At 33.4% G+C, this 26,285-nt stretch overlaps 2 protein-coding genes and 1 pseudogene across 2 annotated transcripts; 1 reads left to right on the top strand and 2 right to left on the bottom strand.

The window, feature by feature from the left end:
- Nucleotides 1–2,511: 2,511 nt before the first annotated feature.
- LOC125867514 (uncharacterized) lies at nt 2,512–16,932 on the bottom strand. Its single transcript, XM_049548043.1, has 33 exons — nt 16,721–16,932; nt 15,000–15,061; nt 14,690–14,782; nt 13,339–13,510; nt 13,070–13,185; nt 12,830–12,916; nt 12,633–12,749; nt 12,480–12,543; nt 12,207–12,349; nt 11,781–11,828; nt 11,627–11,695; nt 10,367–10,442; nt 9,419–9,549; nt 8,154–8,213; nt 7,942–8,011; nt 7,729–7,793; nt 7,571–7,632; nt 7,366–7,489; nt 7,222–7,279; nt 6,963–7,075; nt 6,265–6,342; nt 6,088–6,150; nt 5,864–5,959; nt 5,638–5,747; nt 4,853–5,042; nt 4,161–4,275; nt 3,851–3,963; nt 3,695–3,772; nt 3,272–3,337; nt 3,063–3,194; nt 2,922–2,978; nt 2,748–2,828; nt 2,512–2,659 (listed from the first exon to the last, which is right to left on the bottom strand). The coding sequence occupies exons 1-33, from the start codon at nt 16,830–16,832 to the stop codon at nt 2,612–2,614; spliced, it is 3,069 nt and encodes a 1,022-aa protein (XP_049404000.1). The 5' UTR covers nt 16,833–16,932; the 3' UTR covers nt 2,512–2,611.
- A 6,125-nt stretch (nt 16,933–23,057) lies between these two features.
- LOC125868906 (putative F-box protein At1g60370) lies at nt 23,058–24,158 on the top strand. The gene has a single exon (XM_049549471.1). The coding sequence runs from the start codon at nt 23,058–23,060 to the stop codon at nt 24,156–24,158; it is 1,101 nt and encodes a 366-aa protein (XP_049405428.1).
- A 1,060-nt stretch (nt 24,159–25,218) lies between these two features.
- On the bottom strand, nt 25,219–26,003 carry LOC125868905 (F-box protein At5g65850-like; annotated as a pseudogene).
- Between the last annotated feature and the right edge of the window lie 282 nt (nt 26,004–26,285).

Genomic DNA, 26,285 nt, shown 5'->3' with positions numbered 1-26,285 from the left:
TCCATTTTCAGGTAATATAATAAAATAAATACAAACACTCCAATTTGAAGAAGAAGAAAAAAAGGATTTAGAATAGTAGAATCATTCTAGTCAGCTAGGAAGTTTTAATTTGATTCAAAATGTTTTTCATTTCTTATTAATTGAAATTATTATAATTCGAATACTCATAAGATAAAGTTTACAAGTACCTCCTAATTAACTCTCAAAGTGTACTTGTAATACGAAATATAATAATATTTATCGTATTGTATTTTTGTTCGATCAATATACTAACCGTGATTATATATTTATTAATAATTGTATACACTGGAAGAAAGAAAAAGGTGCACCAAAAAGAGTTGTGTAGGGAAAAAGATCTTGTAGGTAACACTTTCCTATTTGATAATGTAGTGCGAATTTTAGTCGAAACTTTAATATAAACATCTGACATTGGAGATTAGATCTTGTGGAGGATAATGATCGACAAATTTAGTTGGGAATTTCTTATTGTTTCACTATTTAAGGAAATGTGTCCAGAAACATTGAATAAAATCTAATCCACATCAAAGAGTTTTCTTTTGGGACGTATTATTCATGCACCCAAAATTCAGATTTAATCGAATTTTATATTGTCAATTCATTTAAAAGATTCCCAACATATGAATATGCGAAAAAAGTGAATAGTAAGTTGATTTTTTTTATATTTATTAGTAATATGTGTGAATTGAATCCACCCTTTCATTTTATGGAGATTGAATATCTTCTTTAAAGAAAATCATGTTAGGTATATCTTGAAATCAAAATTTCTAAAACTATCATATAATACAAAATTATGAGAATGATATAATTTAAAATTTTAACAAAAATAAAAATACTTCTATTTTTTTTCTTGCCATATGTATTTCGTGAAGAGCATTTGAAGTGATTATAATGAGTAAATATGTGGATGAATCGCGCTATCTAGATTAGATTTAGAGAGAAAAATATGTGAAACAAAATTGCTTTGCAATCATGTCAACTAGACCATACAAGTACATATGACATTTTGATTATTAAATTTAATTTAGACGAGTGATTGTCATTCTAACAACTAATTACAAATATCAAAAATCGCGATTTTATCACGTATATCTTTAATTGTGTTAATTGCCTTTCGTGATAGTTGATGAATTGTATTGAGACTAAAATCGAAATTTCTAAAACTATCATATTATATAAAATTAGGAGAATTGTACATTTTAAAATTTTACAAAAAATTATCTTTATTTTATGAAATATGTATCTCGTGAAGAACATTAAAAGTGATTATAATGAGTTAATATTTGAACGGGTCATGAAATATTGTTAAAATTTAGAGAGAGCAACGAATGTGTGAAATGAAATTACTCTACAATCATATCAACAATATTATATAAGAATATAGTACATTTTTATTATATATTTTGATTCTGGAATTAGATGAGTGGTTATCATTGCTAACATCAAAAATCACATTTTCATCATGTATATATACTTTTAATTGTGTTAACCGCCTTTCATTTCATTGATAAATAGATCTGAAATTTGAAGTCAAAATTTCTAAAATTGTCATATAATACAAAATTATAAGAACCATTCAATATCTTTACTTCTTTCTTGCAATATGTATCTCGTGAAGAACATTGAAAATGATTACAATAAGAAGATATTTTACTTGGAAACCTAAACGACGAGCAAACATTTGAACGAATCACGTAACGCTAGTTGAAATTTGGAGAGAGAAAAAATATGTGGAACAAAATTGTTCTGCAATTATGTCAATTAAATTATATAGTACATTTTGATTATGAGGTTTAAACTTTAGATGAGTGGTAGTTATTATTATATTGTATCACTTTCACATATATATTCAAAAGAAATAAGTAATATGCAAGGTGTTATAAATATCATAATTCCTTCGTTTTAAATACTTATCATATTTCACTTATCAAAAATTAAATAATTAAAATTTTATGATGTACTTATTTTTTTAACCGTATTGATGTAAATATTGTCAATTTTTGTAATACCTTTTATTTACTTTTCAAATATCTAAAATTAAATTTTAAATTAATCTAAAACTTATTTCTCTTACTTTCAGCTAACACATTATTTAATGTCATCTTTGATCCACATTACTTGAACCAGAGATTTTTCATGAACAATCAATTTATCTCCACAAAGTAGGCATTACGTACAAGATATTCTACGCTCTCTAAACCCGATCTGTGAAATTACACTGAGTATGCTATTCTCGTTGCTTACTTAAGTGCACGAGCTCCTAAACATCAGTCACAACGATGTTTGATATTATATGTTTCTCATAATCGAATATTAATTATAATGAATCAATTTTGAACATAATCAAATTACCAATAAAAGAATCGACTCACATCATGTAAATTTACGATTGCCTCAAACAAATATAAGTCATTACGTTAAATTACACACGTTTAAATCGAAAGAAAATAATCAAAATTTCGCTTTACAAACAAACTCATAGTCACTCACCAAGAACCAAAATGGATGGGGAAAAGTGAACCATTTTAGGCCAAAACCAGATACTTTCACAATGAACTTTGTACTCACCTTTTGTACAACAAAAGAATCCTCATTACTTCAACACCATTTGAATAGCATCGTGTTGAGATTTCGTCAAACTCTGCAAACATCGGTTGTTAAAACGATAACTAGGGGTTCGAAATAAGATACCTCGTATAAATTCGTTACATCGAGTCACTTGAACAGACCTGTAAAAGATGACTGAAAATTGCTCCTTCACTATGAGAGAATTTCTTGAGAAAATCTACTAGATAATTCACTAGATTTATCTGAAGAAGATGTGGTTGAATTGGATTGTCAGTTTATACGTACGAATGGAACGATAGGATTCAAGATATGATGTATCTTGTCTGAACAAATACCTCATTAAGGGGGTCAGCACCACTAAGAAGGTCATCATCGTCACCGTCATCCTGGTCCTGTAAAACGTATTATGGATTAAGAGGTGATTAATTTGATGGGATGAAAGATGAGAAAGAGAAAGACGAGAAGCATTGACAAACCTCGTCGAAGGCTTTTGCCATCGCGTCAAGGTAATCATGGGATGGTCTACCACGGGGTATGGCACAGCTTGATAGAATTAAAGCTTCATCCGTCTCAACGTCTGCTTCTTGAACTTCCTCCCAATCGCTATCCTGGAAGAAGGAATTTGTGCAAGATTTAGGATCTTATGTGCTTGTATTTATACAGTTGCTTTAAGGACTACAATTACCTCGTCCCCGCCAACTAAAACTTGCTCTTGAATTTCGATCAAGGCGTCTGCTAATAAAGCAAGTATCTATCATGTCCATAAACACAAGTTCTGTTAGAAAACCTAATGATTCAACTACTCAGTAAAGTTAGATTACATATCTACCTAAAAACACACCAAAATAAAAGAATACATAGAAAATATCGGAAACCAATTGCTGAAACACAGATGAAATGCAAACTGAGGTAAAATATATCAATTTATCATATTAACAGGTGAGGAAGTGATGTCAACTGAAGAACTATAAGTCCTATAAAACAAAGATTGTGTCATGCCTGACGAGTACTCGGCATATATTCATGTGAAGTGTGGCACAAACATACGAAGAAAAATACACATGTAGGCGTTAATTTCAGAAAATGTCCATAGCAGCAGTAACAATACCTTGGCAGGAAGAGGCATCATCGTCCATTGATCTGGAGCTGTTTTAGCTTTTGAGCGTGTAGTTATTCCTGCAGTGGACTTCAAAATACCACAAAATGGATTTGAGTCTTTGGTGGACTCTGCTTCTAACAGAATCAAGAACAAAATACAACCAACCTGAATTAGATAGCCTTGAACATTCAGTTTCCCCAATTCAGTATGCTTTGTAGATAAAAGTAACGCCAAAGCTGTAGTGGTAACTTTGATTTGGTAGGCCCCCTGAATTTCCCCTGAATATAAGCACGTTTATTAGTACAGTAAAATATACAATCAGCTGTCATGGTGTAGCTCATAAGACACACAACCTCTTAAGCAAGCTACAAGAGAGATGAAGCAAATAGAAGAAATGATCAATAATATGCTCAAACGATGCAGTTGCATGTTCCTAAATAATGCCACTGAAGGACCAGTAAGCCTGTGTACTTGCCTTGCAGCTTTGTCCACTCAACCATTAAGTAAGCAAAGGAGTTAGGATGACCTTCTGCTGGGATTGAGACCAATAACTCAATAAATTGTTCAGCATGAGGTGCACTCATGTGGACCTACATAGAAAGATACACCTCTAGATCATTACAGCATCTCCACATTGCTATAGAAAAGCATCAAGTACAAACGAGAATAAGCAGTTAAAACACCAAGATTCCCAAATTCATTTACTGAAAAACTTGCAGATACTAGTTTATCTGTGAAGGAAAGATCTTTTACAACTTGTCTATCAAATCACTTATTTAAAAGCATTTAAAAGCAAAGCAAGGATGGAAACATTGTAATATGTGAGTGCTATCAGAAAATGTGCTGTGGCAAACGACTACCAAAATATCAGTTTCTAGGAAAAATTGAAAAGAAATTACAATTTTGTTTTGGTTCTGATCCTTAAGCCTCCTAAAGTATTTTGAACTAAAAGCTAACTAGGAAAAAGAATCTTTATGTGTGGTATGTGTAGTCCACAAATCTATGTTAGAGCCTACTCATTATTTCCTTTTAACATCTACTGCCAAAAAGTGGCATTTATATACAAATTTAGTTCATTGTGCGACTGAAACGAGACTGACACATATGCAGCAGTTACCAGCCAAAAATGCAAAGACAGATCCTCAAATAAGGATGAGGAAACCATACCAATCTGGCAAATATAACCAACAAAGAGCTTCTTAACCCAGAAAGTTTACAAGATTGCATGCGCCTCAAAAGAGCAGCAACCAGGTCTCTGATATGTTGGGCCATTTGTGAAGGGAGATGCAGAATAAGTTGCAGGATATAGCTCCCAACAAAGAGTGCTCCAGAACTTTCTAGATCGGGGTCCAGAAGCCTGCAAACAGTAATTGTCAACAATAAACCATTCAAGCAGCATAAATCAATCATTCAAGCAGTATAGTAGAGGTCTACAATCCTGCAACCCTCAACATAATCACAGGACAAGCTCAATATGTGGTTGTCTTACCATCAGCTTGTACACCTCCCTCCCCTGCCCACCCAGGAACCAAAAAGAAAAATTAAAAAAATGAGAGGAAATACTGACGAAAGAGCAAACATATGAAAAGCATGAACCTCCCATTCTTTTAAACTTATACTTTTGAAGTACTAAAGCAATCTACAAGATTACAGTTTTCACCTTCTAATCTTTTTTCTCCTTTCTTATATTTTCTTTCGGCATTCCATTATAACAGCAAAGTAACATAGTCCTAAAAAGTTTAATCAACTTATGTTGGTATGTATCTTGATATGACATATGTACACCATGTTAAAGAGGAAGATCAAAGAGATTCATCGAGCAGAAATAGATGATGGTAAGTGATCTTTGAGCTCTACAGCCCCATATTACAAAATGAAGCATGATAACCAGATAACTTGAAATTCAAAAGATTCAATAGGGGCTCAAGAAAGAGGAAGAATGACAACCCAACCTCGAAGCCACATCAAGCAAACTTCTCATTGCAAACGCATTATCACCATCCCAACCAAGCAATTCTTCTTTCCCCACAGATATAAGAGCAGCTAAGCACTGTGTTGCGTTCTGGACTCAAACCAACATCAATATGTTACTTCTAGCTTGCCATCATACCAAGCAATACTAACAGAAGCATAAGTTAGGAGCAATTTCCAAGTAGAAACAGAGTTCACATATATAACCTGCATTTCACTATGATCATCACTTTGAAGGACTATACGAACAACAGGATCAAAAGAGACTTCATACACCGCCTTAACAATGTCAGTTGGGGCACTCTGAAATAAACACATAATCGTAACATTAGATAACTTTATAACAGGTTATCTTCCAGTCAGACAGGAAATATGAAAGTTACGTAAGGATGATATCAATAAAGATCCTTATATTTTACGTAGAACACAACCTTCAGCAACATTGTCACGAGATCTAGTGAAGCAGCAACTAAACCCTCTGGCTGTTGTTGTGGCTGACAGATGACGGAAACTTCTATCAGGCACGATAACTAATACAACCTTTTTTCAAAAAAGATAATCGTATTCCTAAAAAAACACCTTAATAAGACATAAAATTCAGAGCATACATTATTTAGAATGGGCCCAATATAAGGTAAAACTCGAGAAACCACTGGGTGTATACAACCGGGAGCATTTTTTATTGCCTGCAAGCAAAAGGGCAATAGGAGGTCAATTTACATTGTAACAGAAGATAATATAATTGAAGTCCTTAAGCAAGCTATGTCACGGAGAAGAAATCTATAAATTCAATGAGACAAATGCATGAAAAGTGAGAATCCATCTGAAAACGAGAACATTACATATATATACACAAATACATCTATAACGAACACACAAATATATATAAATGCTCATTACGAATATCCATTTACTAAAAACCACAAATATGTACTGCTCATTAACCTGAGCCAAAGGAAAGGAGGTAGGTTCAAAGACAGAACTGATTTTTGCCAAAGCAGTTAGTCAAAGTTCTCCTGGTTTTGGCATCACGTTGCACGATAGGTTGACTTGCTTACACTTGTTAACTATGTTGCTCAGGTACAGGCAACTAGATACGGGTTTGGGTACCCGATACAGGTGCGGATCTAGAGGTTGGATTCTTCATCACATAAATTTTAGGATTCAGAGAATAGCCAATAGATATATATTACAACATATATACATCATACATGTATACAAGAACATGATTCATTTTTTTGGTGAAGTGCCTATAACATTGCTAAATTAAATTTCTGTAATCAAAGAATAGCCTTTCAATTGCTACCTCCAGAACCTCAAGAGCATCAATGCTGACAAAAGGATCAGCAACATTCGAAGCCCACATATTGAGTATAATGGGAGAGAGAACTGGCTCAATGGACACCACTAAATCAGGGCCTACATAGGTAAAATACATTAGAAACTTCAAACATAGGGCACTTGGAAAATTTTAAGAGATACCCCACTCAAAAGCTTTGAAACTCCAAAGCGGAACTGCATGCTAAGTTGAACTTATACTCGGTTTAAATTCTTCTAATAATTACCTGCTTTTACAGCCTCCTGTAGTGTTTCAAGCACTAGATGCATAGTCTCGTCAGAAGCCTGGGGAGCAGACAGTCAACCTTAGCTTCAACAACCACAGAGGAAAAAAAGACAATAAGGAGGAGTTTGCTTTCATAGTTACTTACATGCTTAAGAAGATCAGTGAGTGATGAAAATATATCCAAGAAATGAGGACGAAGAATCTCTTTATTTGTATCAGGTAAAAGTTGAGAAAGTGCTCTACATGCCCCTACTTTTACAGGTGGAGGCCTGTTGTAGTTAATCATCATCAATAACTGAGGTCTTTATTTTTCTTTGATAGTAGAATTAAGTCCTAAATTAGGTTCTTACATATCCATGCCAAGTGCTTTGATGGCTGCATATAGGAAGTGCTCAATTAGACCCTGGCTGACCTGAGCAAGCAACAATTAATTGTGAGCCATATAGTTGCATAGTAAAACGAAAGATAAAGTCTCACTTGTTTTGATGGGAATTACAAAGACAATTACCATGGAGGAGAACTTAGCAATGGAAGAGAATATACGGGCATATAAGAAGGGATATTCATTCACCCCTGCAAAATCCACAAGAGCACTAATTTATTAGAGATATCTCAACATCTACCTCAGTGTGCGTCAATACTATATCCAATATTCACCTCACGCATGTATCTCCATACCACATAACCTAAAATCCAATTCGATCTACAAAACCGGATTTACCTGTTGACATATCTTCCGAAAGAATTTGTTCTAAGGTATCTCCTAAACTGACTTTAGTGATTTCAGGGGCCTGAGAGGAAAGTAAAACTAAATAAGTAATTACTACAATTTACACAGAAAAAAGAATCTACCAGGAATGCTCTTTTATTTTTTAAGTTAATGAGCATAAAGTCAGAAAATCACCATGTAAAAGTATTGGAAGTAACACGAACCTCAGCTTCAAGTAACTGTTCAGACACTGAAGCCAAAGCGAAAAGTGTTGCCTCCCTCATCTGCCAAAATTAAGAGTTATCAGGGGGCATGGTGCAAGAGTATTACTCATAAAACACTACTAAACTGGTTTAGTAGTATGGAATGCAATTATTACTGCCGACAATCTTAGGGAATAAAGAAGGATTGTGGTGAGATGGTGCTATTGATGAGTAAGGAGAGTGGGGAGGAGGATAGAGATTATCTCTTGCTATTATGGGACCCTTGTTCTCAAATTAGTTAGGTACCCCCGAGGACAATGTTGCAACCATGTGCTGCAGGGTACAGAGAATACGAAACAAAAGGAAAAGAATATGGGAGACAACACCACCATGTCTTTTCTAGATATTACTCAATGAGAGTAGCAGGAGATGTTTGTATTAGGCAGGATAAGGGGAGAGTAAAATAATCACCGTCTTATTTGGTGAAGAAAACTTCCATTTTGTAACAGTTGTATAGGTTTGATAGAAGAAACCCCATACACTCAGATTTTAAATATACTTCTAGACCTCATTGGCATACAGTAAATGAAATCATTTGATTTTATAAACAAGATCAACCAACAGATTATAAGACATCAAACTTCTCATTCATTATATAAAAATATTATGACAATATGTTGAAATTAAACGTAGATCATGATGCAAAACCAGACTACAAGTAGATACCCAAGCAAGTTAGAATATTATTCACAGTTTAACAAAAGGTTAATAAACTTTAGCAGAGTCACAAACCTTGATGATCCTACATTGCTTGTCAAAGTGTTTTTCTACCATATTAGTCCTTAACTAGACTCTTCATTTCCCTATAGTTACTTATCATAGATCTTCCAAAATTCAGGCTGGAAGTTGAGACTACTCATGCTAGATGCATTCACATATCTAATAAGTAATACCCATACCAAAGTCCATGTATAGCATAGAGCATTGAGAAAACGATTGAATAAGCTAATTAGCATCAAAGCTGTCAAAACATAGTGCTACTGCTCCCTTTGTTTCAATTTGTTTGCCTTACTTGCCTTTTTAGTCTGCTTCAAAAAGAACGTCTTTTTCCCTTTTTGGCAACTCTTTAGTTCCAACGCTCCACATGGCATGTTTAAAACCACAAGATTAAATATTTTGGTACATTCTATGTATCTTTAGTTTAAGACCACAAGTTTTTAAACTCCATGCCAAGTCAAAACTAGACAAACAAATTGAAGCAGGTGGAGTATATCTTTTCCACTTACTCTCCACCAGCCTGAAGCACCAGATGCTTTTTCTTGCTGAGACTCCCTAAATCGCGTCTTTGCAGAGTCAATGATAGCATGAATTCCCTGTGTACCACAAGAACTAATGACTTCTTCCAACAAAAGAGCACCTGGAATGACAGTTTCATATCAAAGGAAGTACAGAATAGAGCTATCCGATAGCATAGATATATCATGCCAAGAGTTGGCATGCAGAGTTCTGAAACTCAACAATCAAGTTGACAGTACAGATAAAATCAATAAGCAAGAAAGCACAGCACAGCCATCAATAAAGACGCCCAAATCTGAGAAAACAAAAGATCTTTTATTTTATTTTATTTGTTATCATGAGCTTAAGTTTTTTAACAGACCACTAAAACAGTCCATATTGAAATCAGAGAACTCCTCAGAAGTAAAGGCCCAAATAAAGTGAAACTGACCTGCTTTACATCACTAGAACAAATTTGGTCTTGAGGGTAGAACAAGTCAACCCTCAACAACTTAAAATATTGTCATATTAGATAGTAAATTAGTGCTTGTACATTCTTGTGGTTAACTATGCTTTGTGTGAAGCTTAAACCTACCTTATCAGAAAAAATATGTTTTGCATGAAGCTGTGAAGTGATGACACTGTGTACCTTTGACAGAGTGTACAACAATTTGATGGCAAGAAAGACCATCTAAGGTGAAAGCAAAAGATATGTTTGGATAAAAATTAACGCAATTACCACCACAAACACATTAACGGAAGCACTAAACCTTCTAACTAAAATCTCACAAGTCTGATGACAGGAACCCTTGCTGCAATACTATGTTAATGATCCTAAATATGAAATAACTAATAATTTCTATCCACTGATTGATTGTCTGTTAACTGAGAGAGAGAAATAGAGAGACGTCAGGGGTTTATGGGAAAAGAGGGAGAGTTAGCACCTAGAAACAGCTTACCAGAAGCACGACAACTGTAAGTATTATCATCCTCATCAGCAACAAATTGATTGGCATCAACAGACCAAGCATTAACCTGGGATCCGAATCAAAAGACAAGATAAACACAAAGGCATATGACGACTACTTTTTGTAATTACAATTATATAAGACGTATAAAAGCAAGTGAAGTTGTGATCAAGTAGCAAACAAAGAAATTGGTACCTCAATTCCATAGAGAGGAGAGATAATAAAAATAAAAATAAAAATACTGCAGAAATGATAGTAGACACAGAACCTTGATACTAATAATCAGCAACTGAAATAAGCTGCCCATATATTTTGAACTTAATATATATCTACACGAAGCCTGTTCCTTAATCTCTCAGAAGGTGAAGTGGGTTAAACCAAACAATCTGAAGAACATTACCACTAGCTGGAGAGGAAGAAATATAGATATTTTGAAACAGAACAGAAGCGCTACAGTCGGTTCAGTTGAATGTTTACAATCTTTAATGTTTTGGTGTAACTTGAATAAAATAATCACTTTGACAAACTGACGACTTCCCTAACTCACTCTGTGGAAAGACAAGCATCTCAGTCCTCTGTTTAGCATCCCCTCTCTTAGATATCCATGGGGACATGATCTGCTGGTGAACTCATAACAATACTCTTTTCCCTCTAATAGTTGTTAAAAAACAACATACTAATGTAATCCCATAAGTGTGGTCGGGGAGGGCGGTGTGTGTGCAGCCTTACCCCCTACCTTGAGAAGGTAGAGAGGCATAGCTGTTAAATAGTTTTCCATAATTAAGGTAGACAAACCCAGGTTTTAAATTGCCAGTAAAACAAGGAAATTGCATCTTTAAGTCAACATACAAGATACCAAGAGGATTACAAAAGAAATATACTAAGATGCACAGGTACCATGACCACACGATTCTGGGTTAGTGACACACAATCTCCGTCACCTTCCCCAGTTTGGAAATTAGAAGCAAATGGGGCACAAAGCCCATAGGAAGTACTTCTACTTCTATAACAAATAAATGCTACAAATCTTAGTATGTTTAAAATTAAGGTACACTCAGTAAATGGTTATTCAACTAATTTGTTAAGGCCAAGGATCTTTTATCAGAGGTTTGACTAATGATTATGTGTTTTTTAGCATGCTGAGATAACCAAAAATGAGTGATTTCTCATTCTTTTATGCCATAATAAACCAGATCTACACAATCGCAGCTTTTGAATCTCAAACCAATTGAAAAAGAAACTAATCATTACCTGCTGTTCTGTTGTCTGCATAAAGGCAATAGTGTAGTAAACCAACTCCTTTACATTGTTCCCGACTACCTACAATGATATCTCAAACTCTAAACCATCATCAACCATTATAAATAAAAAGGTGCATATAACTAAAAGAAGCTATGCAACATACCTTTACAAATTTGGGGATGCCCAAAATAGTCAATAGAAACTCAAACAACTGCGAGACCACAACAGAAAATGTATCACTCATATAGACAAAGCTAAGACAAAAGAACACACAAAGATGAGAATCGCCAGTTCAGTCAATGTCCACTTTATACCTGAGATCCACAAAATTCAGATCTAATAATTTGAAGATTAAATTTTAAATACAATTCTGCTTTCATATGAAAGAGGAGAAAGAAGTTCCAGGTTTACATAGTTAAAGAACATAACATTAGCAATTTCAAATGTTGCAACAGATATAGGTAGCGCCTGAAATCTAAAAGTCCGAACATCTGAAACTTTTGTTTTTACTGAAGGAGGAAATCATTTTAAAAAAAAAAAAAAGCTTTGTTTAGTGATTATTAGATTACAACAGCATCGTCTCTTTTACCTGGATGATGAATGATTCAAGACTTTGCTCTGCACCATCAGAATCATATCTCCCATCATAAGGATCTTCAATTCCTTCAATTGATGATCGTGTATATACTCCTAGAGATGATACAAATGTCTGCCACAATGGCCCCATAAAAACTGAAACGAAGTAGGATAACAAAACAAGCCAGAAATGTCACAATATTTTATCATCTATGCATGGAAATGTCACTTTAACATATAACATTAAAGAGTAATCTAGTCCTGGAGAATAGATGAGGATACTGACCCCCAAATTGACTTTCCATAAGGCTAGGGAAGTTCTGGAGGAACTGATTCAAGCACTTTATAACCTAAACGTATCAAGGGGAAGTTATAATCTGTGACACAAAAAGTTAAGATACGGCATCATATATTTTTGACAAAAACAAAGAAAATCGACCTCCATCCGGATGCTCCAATCATCAGGGTCTTCCGATTGCACTGGATGCTCTAGAATAGAAGAGAATTGGTTGATCCAAGATTGAAGCATAGGTGACATCATTGCACTTGTCTCCGTCTTAACACAGAAAATAAACAATGATGATATAATTACACATTGTTGTAAACTTCAAGTTTTTTCTTACAGAATGAAAATACCTTATACACACCGCTCATAGCCCCTAGCATTGAGGTGCAAGCATAGACTATTGAAAGAGCCTTCATGCGCAAAGGTTTCTCATAAATCTGCAGAAAAAGAGAGGAATCTGAAGAGCAATACTTTCTGGGTGACACAAGAAGTAAAAGAACGAAAAAGAAATTACTAACTACTACCATTTGCAGACATTTAAGATATCTACTTCCGCAAATTAAAAGAAAGGCACAGTAAACAAAATTAACCTGAGGTGATGAAACAATTGTGTGCAAGCAAGGAAACAAAACAGGGACAAGTTTTGGAACCATATTATCGTCCAAATCCGCTGATACAAGAGCAAAGCACCTCAAAGCTCCATGAACTGCACAATTTAAACATCAGACTTCTAAATTCTCAGTTTTAAGCAGTCAGCAAAAGAAGGATGCCAACCAATAAGTTGCATGACAATTCAGAAGACAAAAACAAGTTTATTCCAATCTGTTAACTGCATGATAAGGCGAAACAAATGACTCACCAGCATTCATGTTTGTTTGGTCAGTGATACACTTCATTAGTGATGGTAAAAGATCAGGCCAGTCTTCTGGCCAATCGTAATGGGCAATAGATGCCACAGCCATACCAATGGCTGTGCAGATCTTTCTATGAGGATCATCGAGCAATGGCAACAGCAGGTCACGTATAGCTACCTGACAAACATACAGAATCACACCACGGATCTGTATAGAGAAAGTGAAACAACAGAGCTTCCCTAAACACCTATAGGATCTAGATCCTCATAGAGTAGGTGCTGCGTGAAGGAAGCTTGATTTATTGCTATCCTGATTATCAATATGGTACAAAAAGATTAGATTCAAGCAGGAGCCTTCTCTCTTGCTCAATTTGCTATAGGTTTCTTCCTTTTTGAATCTATAACTTATAAACAAGATGAGAAGGTATACACATCCTACTGTTATATCTTATATCTATCTAAAATCTGATCTTTTCAGTTACCAACTGTAAGTTGTTATTATGTTGATCACCACAATTCCTCTAGTTCTACAAAAGAAAACTGTATGGTCATGAAGGTTACTCCAGCCAATTTTTATCTTTCTACTAAAAATAGCAGTTACAAAAGCCAAGTTTTTTTAAAGGTTAAAACCACATTGCGCATCTATATATGCCTTTCAGAATGAATTAAAAGCAAATTTATGTAGGTCAATTAACCTGAAGGATTCCTAAGAAGCCTACAGTTGCCTCTCGATTATTATTCCCTACAAGAATCAGAAGGGGGTGCAGTCAGAGAAAAAACTTATATGCCCTCCCCAACTATTATTCCTTCCAACATCAGAAGGGGGTATAATCGGTGCAAAATAACGGAAATTGCTGTTTTTACTGCTCTATACTTCTTATTCTAAACCCCGAACTTCCCATACAAAAAAATAGCAAAAAATTGTTTAAACTTTAACATACAATAAAAAAATAGCAGAGAAAGCCATTGATATCAAAACCACAAAATTTCTAAGGAAGCCTCCACTGCAAATGCTTGAGGCCTTCGTCTGTTAAAATAACAGCATCTTCTTGAAGAAAGTTCATGCTACCTCTAAACAAAAGTTAGAGAATATATCACAATAATCTAGTTAGCCAAATGATAACCAACTAATCAGTTGTTCTAGTATTGACTATTCAACATTTAACAGCACAAACTGACCAAAAAATTAGACTTTTAAAGAGGAAAAAGTTAATAACACTAACAGTAAGTTAAAGCCACATGTTAAAAGACTGCAAAATGTCTTAAAATTTTGCATTTCAAAGAAGTAATAAGACAATGGTAAAAAAAATAAGGAGCTGAAACAGATCCAAAGAATAAGGGAAACAGGACAAGCGACCTTTTCATCACTTGAAACAACAGGATGCTCAAAACCCTCCTCATCGTCCTGCCAATGCTTCTTTATAAACTGTTTTAGAATAACAGCAGCTAGGTAAAAAGCAAGTTAAGCTTACAAGGCCAAAAGGAAGCAAAAAGCAATCAACAAAAAAATGGCGCACAAAAGCCTAGTCATCCTGGATTATCACATTGGTACAACTTGAAAGGAAAGAAGCTAGTATATACATTTATATATGTGTGTCTGTGTGTGTGTACATACACACAGAGAAATATATACATATATATATATATATATATACATAACAGGATATCTGACGTAATCCCAAAGGTAGCTCTCTCTTTGCCGCAATTCTACACAATGAGCTTCCAAAACCTTCAGGAGAAGACAAAATTAACAAAGGTTAAAGTTTATCCTATCTATAGAAATTTTTCAAATAACATGAATAAATTCATGAAGAGTCCTGGAATATCTAAAGCCAGCCATGTTTATAGATCACCAGAATTCACAAACATAGCAGAAAGCTTAGTTCTAGACCTGCAACTTATGTCAGTAGTCAAGACTTCATGGGTTGAATTACATGTTTATAGATCAACAATACTTAGTGCTTCGATGATTTCTCTTTATCTTTTTTTGCCTTACTTGGAGATATGAATATGCTATTAAGAAAGTTAAGAACAATCATCCAAGTTGTAAATAGAAAAATGATATTACGTGAGGTTACAAAATTATGGTCACGCTGGATTGCAACAATTATATAGCGTACAAACAAGATTTTTGACCAACTTCCTCACATTACAATAACCAGCAAACCAACACATTCTTATTGCTCTTTCTTTGAACTCCCTGAAGGCCTGAACCTCAATCTTTTTTAGAAAGGTTACAGTGTGCTAATCATATGCACAAAGACAGTAATGGAAGCCAATTTATAATTCAAAATAACAAAAGTATGTCCTTGTTCATCCTACAAGGACTGTAGAAACTCTAGTAATGTTTCAGTTTCATCTACATAGTTTCCTTTGCACCACAAAAGAGTATCTCAAATCTTTGATATGAACAGTTAGCTTCTAAGCTTTCTTTTTCTTTTTTGATAAACACAAAAGCCCAACAGCCAGTAGCACACAGTTCAAAACTCAGTATATAATAGGTCCGCTGCTCTATCCTTTTCCACTTAAATACAAAACTTTTGTCTGCAACAGCTCGAACACGTGCACCTTATGCACACACCAATCTTGATGCTCTTACCACTATACCAAAGCCTGTGGGGCAGTTAGTTTCAAAATTTGAAGTCAAAATGTTGTACTTTGACACCATTTCAACCAACACACTCTCCCCAAAACGTCCAAACGGAAGGTCACTAAACTACTCCAAGATCCAAACTTACATAAATAAGAGAACTTTAAGCATCTTCCAAACAACTCAAACAGAAAAAATAACCCACACACGTTTATTTTAGCATGAATGCACCAACACATCAATGCCAGCTAATTTATGATCATTCTATTAATATCACCTACAATGAAATTGAAACTCACTAAACTACACCAAGATCCAAACTTTACATAAATTGGAAACCTTTAAGCATCTTCCAAGCAACTACAACAACAACATACTCATTGTAATCCCACAAGTGAGGTCTGAGGCAGGTAGAGTGCACACAGAGCAGCTACAGTAAAATTGAAACTCACTAAACTACTCCAAGATCCAAACTTTACATAAATTCAAAACCTTTAAGCATCTTCCAAGCAAATACAACAACATACTCACTGTAATCCCACAAGTGGGGTTTAAGGAAGGTAAACTGCACACTAACCAGCTACAGTAAAATTGAAACTCACTAAACTACTCCAAGATCCAAACTTTACATAAATAAGAGAACTTTAAGCACCTCCCTAACAACTCAAACACAAAAATTAACCCACCCACCCAATCTTTAGCATGGATGCACAGACCCATCAATGGAATAAAACCCAACTGAACAAATCAAGTATCCATACAGCTGACACCAACTAATTTATGATCACTCCAGATTACCTGGTTGAAGGGTAGCTTGTTGAAGAGAAGTTTCAGCAAAAGAACGAACTTGTTGATTTGGATCAAGCGTAGCATTCAAGCAGTTGATAAGCCATTGTTCATCTTGATCCATTTTTGAAGTTTTACCCACCAAACAAAAAAAAAAAACAGAATTCAGCTACTTTGAAGGCTTTAGCCAAATGGGTGTCACTCTGTCAGTCTCTGTGTTTGGCAAATTGGAGGGAAGTTGTGTTTTGTAATGCTAAGGTGTTTTATAGGTCTCCTTAGGGTTTTGCCCGGTTCAGATTATTACTATTCATTTTCTTGATAGACCGGGTTCAGGCATTCCAGCGGTTTTTTTTCCACGCTTTAGTGGCTTTTCATTCACTTTTAAACTCCTTCGTACTTAATTAGAGGCCTCATAATCGAGTCTTCATGGTACAGAATCGCCTTTGTTAGGAAACGGTGTTACCCTTAATGTGGGGCTTTTCGACACGCATCCGGATTTATTTGGACTTCAATGTGGATACCGAACATTGGATGGGAAAGCAAAAAAATAAAAATAAAAGTACAAAACAAAGTGTACCAGATAGGGGTGGGCATGCTACGGTATTGATATGTCTGATTTGGTCATTTTGGAGATTTTATCTTTATCTTGGAGATGAATAATTTGTTTTCGATAGTTTCTTAGCTCGAGGAAAAACAATACAAAAGCAATTCGGAAAAGGAATTGACAAAATACAAAAGATAGTATGATAAAAGTATTTTAGAAAGAAAAAAATGAAACATTATTTACAACAAAATAATATTATAGTCCAAGTAATTAGAGACAGGGTTAAAATTTATGAATTTGTGATTCTAATTTTTTTAATATTAATAATTTATACAAACTTGATTCGACTGAACTCGTAATTGAAAGACTAGTTCCACTTAGTATGACTTATAACATGTTACAACATATTAAATTAAATGGTGATTTACAAAATTTTATTAAAATCACCATTGTATATAACTTAAATCTTATTATAAGCATCATCCCGAAAAATGGTTCTCACAATGCGTCAATCTAAATTAATCGGATACTAAACATAGCGGAAATATTAGTTTAAACTCCCGCCATATATCCTTATAAGCAGTCATTTTCCGCGCCCAAATTACCTAAGCCACCCGTTAAAAGCCCTAAAAATTGAGAACTTGTTCATTTCACTGTAATGAGTAAGACAGAAAAAATGGAACTTTTTGATGTTCCTGTCACTGTTTCAAACCCAATGTTAAGTTTCAAGAATCAAAAAACCAAAATTGTTAAGGAGTATGTATATGTGAAATGTGATTGCAAGCGAAAAAGGGCGTATGAAGTCACCATTATGGATTTTTCGAGGGAGATTATGGTGGAAATTCTTTCAAGATTGACAATCAAGCCTATTTTTCGATGTAAGACTGTTTGTAAACGCTGGTATAATCTTTTAACTTCCGACCGACCCTTTATTTGTTAAGATGTATCAAACAAGATCATGTAATTTCCCCTGCATTTTACTTTCGAATGATGACTCTATTGCTTCAGTTCTTGAACTTAAAGCAGATTATGATTACTATTCCCGCTCGCGAAACAGACCTGTTATGTTGAGTCCTGAGTTTCACATCCCTATACATAAAGATCGATTTGGTTATAGTTTTGATAGGAAAAAGTTGACATTGATTGATTCATGTAATGGGTTGATTTGTTTGTGGAGTGGTGATAAGTATGATGAAAACTATTCGATTTATATTAGCAATCCTCTTTTGGGTGAGTATTTTAAGGTTAAATTGCCTGAATGGGAGAAAAGGGTTCGTCGTGTTGCTTATACCTTGTGCTATAGTGAAGGTTCTGGACAGTATAAGGTATTGAGGTCAGTGATTAGAAAGTTTCGGGGTCATCCTGAAGTGTCTGAATTGGAGGTTTGTAATTTTGGAGTTGATGAGAAATGGAGAAATGTGGGGGAGGCTGCTTATCCGTTATGTGGTAGATTTGGTAATGTGAATGTCAATGGTGTTCTTTAATGATGATATTAAAACAAGTGCTAGCATTCACTCCTTTAATCTTGTGACGGAAGAAGTGAAGCCCGTGCCAGTTCCACCTGGTTTGAAAACTCCTTCGTTGGGCTTGAGGCTAGCGGAGTTAGGGAATTGTCTGTGTTTAATTGATAGTTGCTCTTTTCAGCATGTTGATATATGGTGGATGAAAGAGGATGGACTAGCTGATTCTTGGACTAAAGATTGCATTTTGACTAATTCTATTCCGCGTGATATCTGTATTTCTGATTTAATACCAATCCTATTCTGGAAAGATGGAGAAATCTTGATGCAAAGCAGACGTCACACAGAACTACTTTCTTGCAACCCAAAAGAGAAGAAGTTTAGGAAGGTCAAGGTTTACGATGGTGGCTATGCAGCAACTAAATACATTCCAAGTTTTTACTTACTCAAGACTGTCATGGGGGAAAGTTTTCAAATCTCAAATGCTTATCCAAAGGCTGAGATAGTTTTAGATATTTAATTCATCTTACTTCCTCCAGGATATTATGTTTTGGTTCTATGTTTCGTATAATTTAGCTTAAGACCTAACAACTGTTACTTTTTTATGGATGCATAAGCATACCTTGTCCATTTTGTAGTCTCCAAAGCTGATGTTGGCCTATCAGTCAGGCCGGCCTTGTTTGGGGTAAACGGTACATGAACTTTTGGATAAAGTTAATTAGGTGTTTCAATTTGTAGTGATGTTTTGATTATGTCCTGAGTTTTGAAGTAGTGCTTTACTTAGTTGGTGATTTTTCTTGAACACTAGGCTTTGATATATAAAGTAAAAAGCAGTACGAGAGGTGACTTCTGTAATCTCTACAGGACTCTCGGTACTTGTTTCTTGCTATGAAATGTTTATCGGAGTTATCTTTGGGTTTCTTGTCGAATTCTGAACATTTTTGTTGCCATTATTGTCTTAAAGAAGAAGCAGGATGAGAGGTGATACTTGTTTCTTGCTATGAATGCTTACTGGAAATTTCGATATCTCTTCCTTTTGGTTGGTGTTCTTTATTCTGCCTCTTTCATCGAATTCAGCTATATTTGTGAAAGGTTAGAAAACTTTGGTCATCTTCATTTCAGTGTTTGATCCAGGTTGCTATCTTTGTATCCTGTTTTTTGCTGTCTTATTTTCTTATATTCGTGCTTTGGATTCTTCTTTTCTTTTGAGTCGAGTTGTCTATCAGAAACAACCGTTTTATCCCACAAAGGTAAGGATAAGGTTTACGTACATCCTACTCTCTCCAGACCCACTTATGGGATTGCATTGGGTCTGTTGTTGTTATCCAAGGTCACTATAGTCCCTATTTGTCATTCGAATACAGAGACAGTTTAGTGTTCATTACAACCTAGTAAACTTCCAATTAGCAAGTAATTTATTATTATTATTATTATTACTAATAGTTTAGAAATTTAATTTGTGTTACTTCCTCCAGAATATTATGTTTTGCTTCTATGTTTCTGGTATAATTTAGCTTAAGACCTGAAAATTGGGTTGTTTATGAAAATTTCTCAACGTAGTCATGTTAAAACTTAAAAAGATAATTGATTACAACTATTAAAACGTACAATAAAGTCCTCATATTAAAGACATTTAAAAATTAAAAGGTTGCATCATACATTAACGTTACATCCTATACTATAAATATGAAATCCTCCTTCCAAATCTTCATCAAATTTCAAATCCTCTCAATTCCAAATACAATTGTAACCAACTTATATATCCGTAAGAAAAATGACTTCTATTTATGTATACACACTATTTTTCTTGTGCATATCCATTGAGGTTTCTCCAAGCATCTCACAATTAATTACCTGGAAGAGGAGGAGGAGGAGGCCTTTTGCAAGGTTCAGGAGACGGTCTTTTTTCGGATATCTCTAAATGTTTAGCATCAGTGTTGAATGTTCATGGATGCGTTGAATAGATCATAACATCTTTTTTAATTATTAAACTTCGATTAATCGAACCTCAATGTTGCAAAGTTGTATTAGACATATATGATAGTTGTTGGTCTAAGATTTTCCCTTTTAGTTCACTTTTCCCTTTAACACATTGGAGTTTTTGCTCCATTCAAGGTTCATTATCACCACCAACAATCCCTCAACCTCTAGTTCCAAATAGTAGCATGAAGATTGTACAAAAAATTAAGAACTAAGTTATTTAATTATCGTCCTTTGAATTCTTTCTAATAAATTGATCGCGATGAGACTTGTATCTAGCTAGGGAATCATGTGTAGTTGCAAATGAAACGAAATAAAGCCGTTTTGATGAATGTCTATTACAAGAGAATTATAAAATTTAGAAATGCACATCAAACGAAATAAAGACTTGACAGGAAGTCAAGAGAATATAATCAGATTTTATTTCAAGATGACTACTCTTTTATCTTCTTATTTCCATTTTCCTTTTCAATAGTCTTCCTGAAAAATAATTACTCCTAAATTTTTGTTTTCTTAATTAAAAGTTTGTCTTTTACTAACCGTGTTATAATACAGTCTAATCTTTAAAAGATTATTTTTTTAGGCATAATAGATAAGAGATTAACTACTATCCACTGACAGTGGACAACAAAACTACACCATCAGTTCATATTTAGAAATATTTATTTCTCTTAATTTAATTATTGCATTTTCACATTTAGAGACTAATGATTTTTCAACTTCTTTTTTTCTTTTTCATTTTTAAAACATGTTCTACATAATTAAAAAAAAATTGAAATAATGTTCAAATATTTTTTATACTATCGAATTTGAGTATTAATTACTTAAAAAATTGAAATGCATATGGTGATATATGGATCAAAGTTTGTTTTCAGTTAATTTTTTGTATTGTTGATTGAATGAACTAAGAGGACATATGTGTCATATGTGGCATCCTACGTGTATTATGTCACATAGGACGCGGGTGTCTACATATTCACATCCAAAGTTGGAGGGTATAGATGACTGTTAAGGTCATGTTAAAGGGCATGTTTATGTATTATGCATTTCATTATTATTATTGTTGTTGTTGTTGTTATTGTAATACGAATTTGTAAAGGAATAATTAATTTACATAGACATAATAGAACATATATTATTTGGCTAGTTTACTCAATAGGATATTCTTTAATTTTATGATTTGAAGAAGAAGAATTGGAGAGAAATCAAAGTGTTGGGGCTTGAAGAAAAGGATAATATTTTTTATATATGTAGTTATGTAGAGACCCTTTTATTTCATTTCAGGATGATTTTTAATTTTTAATAATTTTTATTTTCTGCTTTGTTCCTCATTTAATAAAAAAAATTATGGACCAAAATACCTTTTTATCTAGCCAGACCTAATTAGCTTTACATAAGCTTAGAGAACTTTTTCCTAGCTCGAAATAATAAGTTATGTGGCATTTGTTGTGCGATTTTTTTCAAAATATGATTTCCATATAAAAGAATGTCATCCTTTTTGTGTTCATGATTGGTGAAGATCTCATTATCTTCGATGGATAATCTAACAACAACAACAACAATATACTCAATATAATCATACAAATGAAATTTGAGAAATAATCGTCTTAGCAATTAATTAAATAATTGTAGCAAGAACGTAAATGATTAATTATATAATGTAGCAAAAAGATTGCTCGAATTAAGTAATTAACGATGGAATATTATTACATATACGAGTTTTTCTTATTGGCTCAAAAGATACGATATTATATTTATAACGAAATATGGAGGCATACAAGTATAGATTAAAGATACGATATTTTACATCTCTAAGTATGTTCCATATATCACTAGTCATGACAAACCATGCTATAGGTGTAACACTTTGTTTATTTATATTTTCACTTTTTCAAGTATGAAAATAATTTCTTCTAGAATGTTCGTGAACACGTTTTGAACTTGAGACCTTCACTAAGTAAATACCAAGTCAAGCTACTTACTAATTAAACTATGGAAAATAAGTAAGAAAATCACTTATTTTAAGTATTCAATAATATTTTTATCTTACATTAATGAAGACTAATTAGCCGTTAACTAGCCGTTGAAGTGATATCTATATAAGATATTGCTTGAAGACTTGAAGAACACAAAATTCTTCTAGAAAAATTTCATTTCTCCTATGATCTTTTCTTGAACACTGGATTTTCTTGTTTGAGTTTCTATAATTTTTGTTCCAGTTTATAACTAGCAGTTTCTGTTCTCAGTTAAGAGAAAGTAAAGGTATATATAATATATGTCATTGTTCATTAATATCTTTAACATGGTAATCATTTAAAAATTATATTAACATGTGAACTATTTCAGGTAACAAATGTTCTCCCCAATGGAGAATAAAACGAGCGAGAGTGGTTCAAGAAAATATTCAATTCCCGAAGAGATTATGTGTGATATATTTTCTAGGCTTCCTGTTGATTCTTTAATGCGTTTTAAGTGTCTTTCTAAATTTTATAATTCACTTATATCTGATCCATCTTTTATAGATATTCATGAAAGTCACTCTATATTTCGTCCTCATAAGATAAAAATACTTGCACGTTCAAAAGATGAAAATATCTTTTACACCGTAGAACAACAAGCGGAACATAAAAAACCCATTGTTATTGAGGAGTTTGATGGTACTATATGCCATAATTTTCACTATGTTAATGGTTTATTTTGCTTATGGAGTACAAAAGAGCTTCCCCCTGCTATTTATAATCCTATTACAGGAATAGCAGAATATCTTCCTTCACCAAGTTTCATCAATGATGACCTTACTCATAATTACTATTCATTTGGTTTTGAACCAAATGAAAAAAAGTTCAAAATTTTGATGAGCAGTGACCCTCAAATTAACGGCTCAAGGCATTGGGTTTTAACTCTTGGCTCAAGCGAATCATGGAGAGAGATTAAAAGTGCACCTTGTTCGTTACTTCAATTAACAGGTGGAGAAATTTGCATCAAAGGAGTTATCTATTTTGTAGGGATTCACAATAAAAGACGATGCATAGTGGCATTTAACATTAGGATGGAGAATTTTAGAATTATTTCATTGTGGGATGTATTTGATTTTTTTATGCCAAGAAAATTTTATCATGACTTAGTAGAAGTAGAAGGAAAATTAGCAATCATTGATCGTTCAAGGTGTAATATGGGAGAGATGGATTTGATGGTTTTACAGAGTTGTGAAACTGAAGAATGGGTGAAGCATATCATTATATTTTCCGATGCACTTTGTTCTAGCTTGAAGACTCTGGATTTCTTTTGTAGCAGTACACCTGATGGTGAGATTGTGTGTATCTTTGACCGGCGAAATTTGATTATCTTTTATGATTTGAAGGAGAAGAGTTGGAGGGAAATTAAAATCAAGGAGCTTGCAGACAAATTGGAGATCGTTGGTATCTATAGTCAGGCAAATAATCTTTTACCGTGTATTTATTGTTAGTTTTGAAATTTATTATTTTATTTTTCGGTATTAATTTTTATGTAAGACATCTTTGTCTCTTGTTATTTATCTATATATTTAATATTCCTATTGTTAGATACTTTTTTTTACTTTTTTTTCTGCCAAGTAATTGAATTTTCAATTCTTGATTACAAGAAAAATGGGAAATAATTAAATTCTTATAATATACCTATTTATATTTTGAATGAGCTTTAAATTAGAATTTTCACCCTTTTACAAATTCGNGCATTTAACATTAGGATGGAGAATTTTAGAATTATTTCATTGTGGGATGTATTTGATTTTTTTATGCCAAGAAAATTTTATCATGACTTAGTAGAAGTAGAAGGAAAATTAGCAATCATTGATCGTTCAAGGTGTAATATGGGAGAGATGGATTTGATGGTTTTACAGAGTTGTGAAACTGAAGAATGGGTGAAGCATATCATTACATTTTCCGATGCACTTTGTTTTAGCTTGAAGACTTTGGATTTCTTTTGTAGCAGTACACCTGATGGTGAGATTGTGTGTATTTTTGACCAGCGAAATTTGATTCTCTTTTACGATTTGAAGAAGAAGAGTTGGAGGGAAATTAAAATCACAGAGCTTGCTGACAAATTGGAGATCGTTGGTATCTATGGTCAGGCAAATAATCTTTTACCATGTATTTATTGTTAGTTTTGAAATTTATTATTTTATTTTTCGGTATTAATTCATTCTTATGTAAGGTATCTTTGTCTCTTGTTATTTATCTATATATATTTAATATTCCTATTGTTAGAGACTTCTTTTTACTTTTTTCCCGCCAAGTAATTGAATTTCAATTCTTGATTTAAAAAAAAGGGAAATAATTAAATTCTTATAATATTACTTATTTATATTTTGAATGAGCTTTAAATTAGAATTTTCACCCTTTGAGTAAACTAGCCAAATAACAAAATATAGATTATATATTTTAATACAATTTCACCATTTATATAGGTTTATCCACGAGTTTATCAATACAATTTCACCATTTAGAGTATCTCTACATACACAATTCTTCATCAAATAACAAAATTTATCTTTTGTTGCTTCTCGACATAATAGCGGAGGAAAGACATATGTCTATGACAGAATAGTGGTCATGTTCATTCCACAACGAGATAATTCTGAAATTTTTGGTTCTACAATCAAATGTTGCCATCTTTAAATATCCTTCACTACGAAAACAAATAACAAAATAAATAACCCCGTTAATGCAAATACCTTTCAAGGATAGTATTGCAAAAGAATCGAACGGTATTGACTTTATTTCCCTTCATGATTCACTTGTTCCTAAAGTGAAATCCAATATCTTACCAATGATAATGAATGTTCACGATAGTTCTTCATTAAAATTTTGTGTTTCTTTTTTTTTTCTGGCTCAAAACCCAATATAATATAATATTGATTGGTTCCATCCTTCGCAAAGTTTTGACACGGAAGAGATCTTACTTCTCTTATACTCGGATTAAAAATAATAGGGGGTAGCTCACTTGGATTCCCAAAGCAGAACAAACCTTCAATATAGTCAAGCATGTGATAGGTGATGCCACTTAATTCCTTAATAAGATGAGCACTCATCACTCCCGACTCGATTAATTCAGATTCATTATGCGGAGAACATTTCAAGGCTGGAATCGAAAACTTTCTTTGAGGACATGTCCATGCGAGGAATTTGAATAATATAAGGGAGTTACAAAATCTAGAAACACATTTAAAATGCGTTAAAGACTTAACAAGAAGACGAGAAAATATTTCATGAATAATATCTTGAGGTATTGATGGTGTTTTTTGAGCAGTAATCTTCAGATTCTTGGCCATAAGAGTTTTATTTATTTACAAGACTTGTTATACGGGTATACTTTATATAAATGTTTTTTAATTATTGGCAAACATTTTTCGATAAGAACGTGATTTAATTATAATAACAATAGAGTAAATTAAACTAATTAAATTCAACTCTTTCTCTCCTTCTAGGACTTTATTATTATTAATTATTAATAATTTATTTTATTTATTAACGGAGCTTAAAGTTTTAATTATTTTTCCGACATCTTTTAACATTATAAGTGTTTCGTGAAATTCAATAGTCATATATTTGAT

This window comes from Solanum stenotomum, chromosome 6 (assembly GCF_019186545.1).
Source record: "Solanum stenotomum isolate F172 chromosome 6, ASM1918654v1, whole genome shotgun sequence".
Taxonomy (NCBI): domain Eukaryota; kingdom Viridiplantae; phylum Streptophyta; class Magnoliopsida; order Solanales; family Solanaceae; genus Solanum; species Solanum stenotomum.
The sequence above is the reverse complement of the archived record's forward strand: the minus strand, read 5'-3'. Positions and strand labels throughout refer to the sequence as shown.